Below are 9,703 nucleotides of genomic sequence, written 5' to 3'. Positions count from 1 at the left end.
GAGAGAGAGAGAGAGAGAAAGAGAGAAAGAGAGAGAGAGAGATAGTTATACCTTCGGGCTGTTTAATTACTTCCTTTTTCTCGGCTAGGCATGGCATCTATCGCGTCCGTCATCGATCCGGTGTCCAATTGCACCTGGTCTAGGACGCGTAGCTTTTGAAACGTAAATATACCAGTTTTCAATTTATATCAACGATATCGATCGAGTTTAATCAAATAATCTTATTCTCCTAAGTACTTATCCAAGATCAAATGACTCGCTAAGCGATCTTTGAAGATGAAACTTAATTATGCATTCGTTAAAACGATAAAAGAAAAAGGAAGAAAGAAAAAAGAAAGGGAAGATAAAGGATAAGGAGAAAAGGAGAACTAACTAGCTAGCTAGCTAGCTAGCTGTTAACTGCTAATAGGGAGCAATTGGATATCTAATTTCTTTGAAATTTCTTCTTCCCCTTTGTCTCTTTTACAAAGGTCGAGACGATAGGAGACGCTTACATGGTTGTATCCGGATTGCCGATGAGAAATGGCATGAATCATGCAAGGGAAATAGCGAGGATGAGTTTGGCACTGAGGGACACCGTCATGACTTTCAGAATTCGTCATAGACCGGAGGAAAAATTGAAACTTCGTATAGGAATGCATTCCGGTAAGTGTTTTCTATTTTTTTCATGTGTTTCATGCGTTTTCATGTGTTTTTTCATTTGTTTCATTGTTTTTCATGAGTTTTTCTCTCTCATTCTTTCTCTTGTAAATGATTATGAAAACACTCATCTTAAATTGTCTTTGACGACAATACAGAGTAAATTAGAATAAACGAGTGTTACTATTAGAAAATATGTGTATATATGTGTATATGAAAGAGAAATGAAAAGAGAGAATAATAAAGAGAGAGAGAGAGAGAGAAAGAGAGAATGAGAGGGAATGAGAGAGAGAAAGAGAGAGAGAGAGAGAGAGAGAGAGAGAGAGAGAGAGAGAGAGAGCTTTTCAATGGACAAGCTGTTTATTAGAAAACACTTTTGATCGATATAAATGAGATATGTCGTGCGTAAATTCGATTCGATTGCAAAATCAAGTTAATTGCTTTCTAAATTACCTTTAAGGCGATCGATCAATAAACGAACGTTTTTTATAAATCGAACGACGGATATAGATTCGTACTTCAAGTATATTTTGTATAAAATGTGTCTATTGAGTTATGGATATTGATTTTTTTTTTAATTCGATAAGATTCACGGAGAGAAACAGGTGTTTTTTGTTATATACGGTGGAACGTCCATTAAACGAAAAGTCGGATATATAACGGATCGGATTATTTGAAAACAAAAAAAAAAAGAAAAACAAGGAGAAAGGAAAAAGAAAGGAAAAAAGAACTAATACTTTTTATTATCTAGAAGAAACATCATGCAACTCGAATGTAATATAAGTATCGTTTAATCGTTAGATCAATAAGATTAGCTGGAATTTATTTCTACAATAATTTTTTTTTGTTTTATAAAAAAACTATATTTTTGCATATAATATAATATATAGAATATATATGTATGCATAAAGATAAACAAATAAATAAATAGATATGTATCTTTTTAAGTAATAAATCTATTAAATAGTATCTATATATTACAATATAGTAATGTATAATATAATTTTGATTTATTAAAAAATATTAAATTATCATTATTCTAATCGAAATGCGGTTTAGAAACGAATAAGCCATTTGGCTTCGTTTATTTATAGTATATATATATATATATATATATTTATTTATTATAATATAATATATACAATTTTTATTTATTAAAAAATATTATATAATAAAAAAATAATATATAAATTGTCGTTATTCCGATCGAAAAACGGTTTAAAAATGAATTGGATTCGTCGTTTTAGGACCGTGCGTAGCGGGTGTGGTTGGTTTGAAAATGCCGAGGTACTGTCTATTCGGTGATACGGTCAACACGGCATCCAGGATGGAAAGTAACGGTGAAGGTAATTATTATAAAACCAAAAGAAAAAATGTTATGAATAAGGTTTAATAGTAATAGAAGAAGGAAATAGAAGAAGTACAATATTTTCTTAATAGACTGTGCTCGTTGTACTTTATGTGTATTTTTTTTGTTTTTTTTTTATTTTTTCAAACAGCTTGGATGATACACGTCAGTCCAAAGACGAAAGAGATATTGGACACCTTTGGAACATTTGATCTCGTTTGCAGAGGGGAGGTGACGTTAAAGGTAAGATCTATCTTTCGAATCAAAAAGGGAATAAAGTGTAAACGGAATTCGGGACGTGTACGCTGGTAGGCCTGGTTAAATCTAGGTCAGAGTTCATCGATCGACCGCTAGTACATCATCGTCCTAGCGTTTAACCAACGATACGGTCGTACTAAAAAATTTGTTTGCCTATGGTCAATCAAAATTGTATTCCTTATAGAATCATCCAACGAAATAATTATTAGCCTCGAGTGGACATCACTACAAAATCGAATTTGATTCGTTCGTACGCGCTATATCAAATATTTATTTGTTGAGCTAACTGTCTTTTTTTCTTTTTTTTTTGCTCTCTCCACAAATCGCAGGGTAAAGGTACGATGACGACGTATTGGTTGATGGGTGAAAAGCCAATCAACAATAACATTAAACAAACAAAGACAGCCCAATCAACCGACCAACTACCACCAATCTCTAATGAATCAGTGACGCAGCAGCAGCAGCAAATACAACCGATGAAGAATCAATCGATTCAAACGAAAATGGAATCGAAGGACCAAACTCACTGTACTCAGTCGAAAATTCAGCCTAAAGTAGAACCGCCTCAAGCTCATCAAGTATCAACTAAAGATCTCTCGCAAAAGAATCAACCTCATCAGCAGCAACAACAACAAAAACCACATCAGCAACAAAAACCACAGCAACAACAGAAATCACAGCAGCAACAGCAGCAACAGCAACAACAGAAACCACAGCAGCAACAGCAACAACAAAAACCACAGCAGCAACAGCAACAACAGAAACCACAGCAGCAACAGAAACCACAGCAGCAACAGAAATCACAGCAGCAACAGAAACCACAGCAGCAACAACAGCAACAACAACAGAAATTACCGCAGCAGCAACAACAACAAAAATCTCAACAACAGCCACAACAGAAACCACAGCAGCAACAACAAAAACCGCAGCAACAGCAGCAGCAACAACAACAAGAACAACAAAAACCACAGCAGCAGCAGCAACAACAACAACAACAACAACAACCATTACAAGCATCGTATCAAAGTAATCAAAATCGAATACATTTTGGTAGCAGTAGTTGCAATATTACGGTCACCGGAAACGGAACACCGGCAAGTCGTGTGACATCAAGTAGTGTCGTCTCGCCAGCTCACGTACGGTCGGTTCCAGTACAACCAAATCGACAAGCTTATACTTACTCGGCGGAAAGTATGCCGAATCACACTGAGAGTGGTCCAAACACGCCTCTACTTTTACCCGCAGACTCGGTGCCTCGAATTTAGCTCTCTTCGTGCGTCTCTAATACCGAGTTTGAAAGCTCGTTGACAAAAATCGAGTATGATTCTACATTGACGGATATCCTGCCATCTGATAATAACCAAGGAAAAGACTAATTCTTGAATAAAAAGGAAAAGAAAGAAACTCCTGCTATCGCGAATCGGCCCAGATATCAAAATAGTTAGTGCACGTTCTTGCGTTTCTATAAGTTCATAACAGATGGCGAGATATCGCGTTTTGAACGAGTGGTGCCATTAGCGAACATTTAGATCGACGGTAAGTCGAGTTATAATATGTATACATATGTAATAAGACAAAGTGATCTCTTTCTAGATGGTATTACAGAACTAATAATAAAATCAGTGGTGATACATTTGACGATATAAATCAGCTGATTTTTCCAAAGCTATGTTATATTACGTACTCCTACGAGATCGAGCACTCGTTTTAATCCTCAAAATGATTGCACGAATGGATCCGCAAAGAGGAAACAAAAAAAAAGAGGAAAGAGAGGAAAAAAGAGAAGATGAAGGAAACCGAATATAGAGAATATATATGCATATAATATAATATATATATAATATATATATTATATATATATATATATATATATATAGTATATGGGAGCGAACACCTCCATTTAATATAAGTAGGCATTCGTGAAGAGGTTGACCTGAAGAGTCCTTGGATAGAAGCTTAACGGATAGAATAGCTGCCCGAAAAGCGGAAGGCCCCGGTTCTCCAATTTTGGTCCAGATTACATGATGGCCCAACTTTTTACGAATCCTACATATATATATATATATATATATATATATATATATATATATATTGGGCGAATGATACAGTATTCTATGCCGACTAGCCCGAATTGACCAGTATTAGACAAGGTGCTGTTAATGAGAAAGTACATACGATGAAGCGGGGGAAAAACGATTAAGTAAGTTTTCTCATATAAGCGACAAATTACTCATTATGTTTCTTTTTATGGACGAAAATTTAGAATACGTGTTTCGTCCATTTTTTAAAATTAGATCAAAGTATTCTCGCCTCTTAGGATTATTACTTTTTTGTCGTCTGTCTAAACCGTATTTTGTAAAGCTTTGCCGGAAGAAATCTTAAACGACTATACTCAATAAGTCATCGTATATTTTTTGTCCTTTTTTTTTAGTTTCATGCCAAAAAAGAATATGTCCTTGTGTGTGTGTGTGTGTGTGTGAAAGAGAAAGAGAGAAAGAGAGAGAAAGAAACAGAAAGAGAGAGATATAGGACCAAATTAACTTCGATCTGCTATTATCCTTAAAATTTCATGGAAATATTATTTTCCATTCATCATAAAGAGTAAGGCGAAATAAAGTGGATGGTTGAAGTGCGTAGTGAGACGAATGAAAGGGTGAACTTTGTCGTTAATGTTGTACAAGAAAGAATAAATAATGAATTTATTCGAAAGATATATATATATATTTAATTATATATATATATATATATATATATATATATATAATTAAGAGAAGAAAATATCCACTTGAGATAATGTGCGATGGGATGACGAAAGATAAGTATATATATATATAAAAATATACCTATATCTATATATGTATACACGGTCTAAACACGCGAACATACACACATATATATATAAAGCGTACACATATATATGCGTGTGTGTGTGTGTGTGTATATGTGTTTACAAAGATGTTTACGAAGAAATAGATTATATGTCTGTGAAAAGTTAGACAGTATAGAAGCATCGATGTTCAGCAAGCAATTTCTAGCGAGAAGAGGCTGGGCCTCTCATGAGTATGTTATAAAAAAAAGCAGAAGAAGAAGGTGAGAGCGAGAGAGAGAATAAGAGAGAGAGAGAGAGAGAGAGAGAGAGAGAGAGAGAGAGAGAGCGAGTGATTTGTGTACGTAGGATTATACGCATGAGAGAAAGAACGTAAATAAGTAAGTATATATACATAGAATGCGTATGAGCGTAGTATGTACGTAATATTTTGTGTGTCGACTCGAGAGAGAAAGAGAGAAAGAGAGAGAGAGAAAGAAAGAGAGCGTGTTGTGTCGATCAGTCAATGAGATTGTGCGCGTGCGAGAAAAGAAGAGGGGTCAATCGTTTCTTGACTTCTCGTATATAAGAAACGTGACAAAAGTAAGGGAGGAAGCGAACGTGCTTATCGTGTATGTATATTGGATATATCATGTCGTAAGAAATAAAAATTATATTTATGTTCATTCCTTTTAATGTTGGTAACGAGATCGATATGTTCCAAAAATAAAATTCAATCGTTTTCAGGAATACGCGTCTGTTGCGTTTGCTGTGTTGAAAGTAAAAATGTAAAAAGAAAAAAAAAGAGATAAAACAGAAAGAGAGAGAAAAGGTGAGAGAGAGAGAGAGAGAGAGAGAGAGAGAGAGAGAGAGAGAGAGAGAGAGAGGGTAATTAGAACGTCCATTGTCAGAAAAAACCTTAGAAGGGAACCATCGTCGATTCGATTCATATAGGAAATCAAGTTGAATACACGTTAATAATTCGTTAGTCGTGTATAATATTATTATATTAATGAATTAGATTAAAACACGGCATTCGCGAATATCCAATCGAGATAAAAGTTTACGCGAGTGTAAATTCCAGGATGGCCAGGTTCACCACAACGAATACCCCAGGAAACGATTCCAACATTCACCCATCTGCCATTCCCGAGTTGATGAACCAAAGGACCACCAGAGTCTCCCTGGCAAAAAAAAAAGAAAAAAAAAAATAAAGAAGACAAAAAAAAAATAAACAAGAAAGTAAGTCCAACCTCAAAGGATTAGTACATATTTAAATCTCATTACGTTGAAATTCAGTCACGAATGAATTCACGTACATAATATCAGGATTTCTAACGCCTTTAATTTCCTGTACTTTGGACATTATGTGAGATCTTTTTTTTATCCTGACCTGTTAATTCTCAGAGGAATTTCCTTAACAAAGAAAATAAACAAGGAAAAAAAAAAATAAAAAATAAGAAAAGAAAGAAGAAAAAGGAAGTAAATCCAACCTTAAAGAACTAGTACATATTTAAAGTTCTCTTAGTAAAAGTTTGATTAAGAATGCATTCAAGAATCTAACGCGTTCGATTTCCTGTTCGATTTCCTGAGATTAGGTAGGGTTTTCTTTAATTCTTATTTAAGAATCGTTATCGAAGTTTTCTTCACAAAGAAAAGAAATAAGAAAAAATAGAATAAAAAGGTAAATCCAATCTCAAAGAATTAGTACGTATTTAAAGATGTTTATGTTAAAGTTCGTTGTCTTTGAGTAGATCCTGACTTGTCCGACGTCCTTTGCTTTAGAGATTACGTAAGACTATTTAAAATTCTTATTTGACAATAGTTACCAGAGTCTACTTGACAAAGGAAAAAGAAAATAAAGAAGAAAAAAAAAACAAATAAGAAAATAAGAAAATTAATTCAACCTTAATGAACTCGTACATATTTAAAGTTCATTACGTTAAAGTTCGGTTAAGAATAAATTCACGTGTGTAGCATCTGGGTTGTTTTTAACGCGTTTGATTTTCTGTGAGATATTACGTAATACTTTTTTCAAGCTTTAGTCGACAATCGTCACTAGAATCTCTTTAACAAAACAAAACTAAAAATAAAAAAATAAAAATAAGATAGTGAGAAAAAGAAAGTAAGTCCAACCTCAAAGAATTAGTATACATTTAATGCTCATTAAAGTTCAGTCAAGAATGAATTCACATATATAGTGTCAGGGTTGATTCGAACGCGTTCTATTTCCTGTACTTTAGAGGTTACGTAAGGTTTTCTTTTAATCCTTATCTGGCAAATATCATCGGAGTTTTCTTAACAAAGAAAAAGAAAATAAAAAAAAAAATAAAAATAAGAAAATAAGAAAGAAAACAAGAAAGTAAGTTCAAACTCGAACAATTATTTCGCAAAAGTTCAATCAAGAATGAATTCGTGGATTGAGTCTAAAGCGTTCGATTTTCTGTTTGATTCTTTGAGATTACGTAAGGCTTTTTTTTAAACTTTACTTGCCAATCGTCACCGGACTTTTTTTAACAAAGAAAAGAAAAGTAAAAAAATAATACAAAATAAAAGTGAGAAGGAAGGAAACAAGGAAATAAGTCCAACTTTAAAAGAACTAGTACATTTAAAGTTCATTATTAAAGTTAAAGTTGGGTCAAGAATGAATTTCACGTAGAGTTTGGTTGATTCTGACCTGTTCGATTAGATATTACGTAAGGCTTTCTTTTTTTTTCTTAATCCTTACCTGACAAGCGTCACGACCTCCTTTGTAAGCGCCTGCGCACATGGTAGCCTTCGTGATACGTTGAGTAAAGCTCTTAATGCACATTTCTTGAGGCCATATCGGTACTGTAACCTCCATAAGAATGGTACTGGCTGGTCCACCATAATATTGTGTCCCCCAACCTGTTAAGAAAGAAACGGATATTGAGGTTTATTTAGGCATTATCTAAGATAAATCTATCATGGATAGATCGTATAAACGATATTTCCCAACCTGTAACAATCGCTGTTTTCCTTTCAAATGTCTGATCGATAGGTGGCAAACATATAGGCCAAATATAACTGTTGAAGGTAGTGGGTCGTTGTATCTTGATAATAGCGATGTCATTCTCGTACGTGGCTGAATCGAAATCTCTATGGATTCTTATTTCTGTAACCGCAAAGTCTAAAGCTCTGGTTTCGTTTGATTTCGTAAAGTCATATTCACCCAATCTAATGAGGATGTCACGTGGCTTGAATCTGATTAAAAAGGGAAGTCCTATTTTAGTGTCCAGTTTGGTTAGTGTCGAGTTTAACAGTAAGTAAGTAAGTAAGTAAGTAACTCGCTCGTCGCAAATACTTTTTCTAGTTTCACCAGAATCACGACTTACTTCTGAACGCAATGGGCAGCTGTTAATACGTGTCTATCGGTGATGAGAACACCTCCGCAATACTGAATCGCGTCTTTTCTAAGTAACGCTGCCATCCAAGGCCATTCCCGAGGATCAGCCGGTCGTCCACCTACGATTCTCGTACCACTCTTTGTGTTCGTTCCACATCCTCTGTGTCCTCTGGCTTTTCTATCGTCTATATCTTCAAATAAAATAAATTTCGACGGCGACTATATTTCTAGTTTGTTAAATGGAACATTGCGTGCTGTTAGAAAAATTCTCGGAGCACTCGCATAGATTTGAGATAATCGTAGTTTTTAACATAACGTAAAGATAACATTTATGAATTTTAATATATTATTATATTATATTACCATAATATTATCATTTATTTAACATCAAATTCTTTTCAAACTATAAGGGAGTGAAATGAAAATTATTTATTTAACATCAAATCCTTTTCAAACTATAAGGATGTAAAATGAAAAAAAGAAAAAATAAAGAGAAAAAAATTGTTGAAGACTAGACAGTTCAAAACTATTTCACATCTTGCATTTCTCTCTCTCTCTCTCTCTCTCTCTCTCTCTCTCTCTCTCTCTCTTTCTACCTGGATTATTCTCCTTTTCGCTGTAAAAACTTGCTATAGAAGGTAATGGTCCAGCCAGACTTTCCACGAGCGACAAACTCGATGTACTTAGTGACTTGTTCGGACAACAAATTCCTATTTGCCTAAGAAATATGTTTATCAGTAAAACAGTTACGTATAAAAAATGTATGATATTGATATTGATTGAGATAAGCGAGAACTCACGTTCGATTGAGAATGCACATATTATTGAAAAATTGACTAGTATTCGATCGAACGTCGTCGAGCACGCATTCTCCGATTTGTTTACACTGACCTTCCTTGTTGGTCGGAGTCAAGCAAGCTTGAGAGATTTCGTATATCTATAAAAAAAAATATTTTTATTTTATTATCGATGGATTTAGAATTATTCATTTTACGTTATTCTTAGATATTCTTAGATATCTTATATATTAATATATAATAATTTATATTTTAATACGAGTATCACCTTTTCTTCGGAATAGCCTCGACGATCTATGTCACGTTTATTTTGAATATCTTTATTTACAAATAATGCATCGGTCGATTCTGTATTCGGATCTAAGGATAAAAATATGTGTTAATAGTAATAACAATAAGAAAACATTGTAAATAATCTTTTGTTTGTTTAAATTTTGTAAATCTTTCTTTATCGAGGAATTGAAATTCTTTTTTGAAACAATTTATCG

General features: G+C 33.8%; 2 protein-coding genes and 1 long non-coding RNA gene across 4 annotated transcripts in view; 2 read left to right on the top strand and 1 right to left on the bottom strand.

The window, feature by feature from the left end:
• Nucleotides 1-3,892, top strand: part of LOC122635602 (atrial natriuretic peptide receptor 1-like) — a 51,001-nt gene extending 47,109 nt beyond the window's left edge. Inside the window, exons 21-25 of the mRNA XM_043825985.1 lie at nucleotides 471-645; nucleotides 1,887-1,985; nucleotides 2,139-2,230; nucleotides 2,575-2,946; nucleotides 2,989-3,892. Coding sequence (XP_043681920.1) covers nucleotides 471-645; nucleotides 1,887-1,985; nucleotides 2,139-2,230; nucleotides 2,575-2,946; nucleotides 2,989-3,510 — 1,260 coding nt within the window. The 3' untranslated portion in view covers nucleotides 3,511-3,892. The remainder of the gene's footprint in view (nucleotides 1-470; nucleotides 646-1,886; nucleotides 1,986-2,138; nucleotides 2,231-2,574; nucleotides 2,947-2,988) is intronic.
• A 2,140-nt stretch (nucleotides 3,893-6,032) lies between these two features.
• The window catches only part of LOC122635448 (venom protease), a 4,414-nt gene continuing 743 nt past the window's right edge, over nucleotides 6,033-9,703 (bottom strand). The window contains exons 2-8 of one of the 2 annotated variants that reach the window (XM_043825682.1): nucleotides 9,484-9,575; nucleotides 9,219-9,355; nucleotides 9,015-9,136; nucleotides 8,408-8,603; nucleotides 8,032-8,276; nucleotides 7,780-7,940; nucleotides 6,033-6,235 (exon numbers count right to left, since the gene is read on the bottom strand). In XM_043825682.1, coding sequence (XP_043681617.1) covers nucleotides 6,074-6,235; nucleotides 7,780-7,940; nucleotides 8,032-8,276; nucleotides 8,408-8,603; nucleotides 9,015-9,136; nucleotides 9,219-9,355; nucleotides 9,484-9,575 — 1,115 coding nt within the window. In that variant the 3' untranslated portion in view covers nucleotides 6,033-6,073. Of the gene's footprint in view, nucleotides 6,236-7,779; nucleotides 7,941-8,031; nucleotides 8,277-8,407; nucleotides 8,610-9,014; nucleotides 9,137-9,218; nucleotides 9,356-9,483; nucleotides 9,576-9,703 lie in introns of both variants that reach the window. The other variant, XM_043825680.1, reaches the window with a different exon arrangement.
• On the top strand, nucleotides 6,157-9,155 carry LOC122635453. Its single transcript, XR_006328671.1, has 2 exons — nucleotides 6,157-6,293; nucleotides 8,386-9,155. It is a non-coding gene; the product is annotated as an uncharacterized LOC122635453 (long non-coding RNA).

This window comes from Vespula pensylvanica, chromosome 18 (genome assembly GCF_014466175.1).
Source record: "Vespula pensylvanica isolate Volc-1 chromosome 18, ASM1446617v1, whole genome shotgun sequence".
Lineage (NCBI taxonomy): Eukaryota > Metazoa > Arthropoda > Insecta > Hymenoptera > Vespidae > Vespula > Vespula pensylvanica.
The sequence above is the reverse complement of the archived record's forward strand: the minus strand, read 5'-3'. Positions and strand labels throughout refer to the sequence as shown.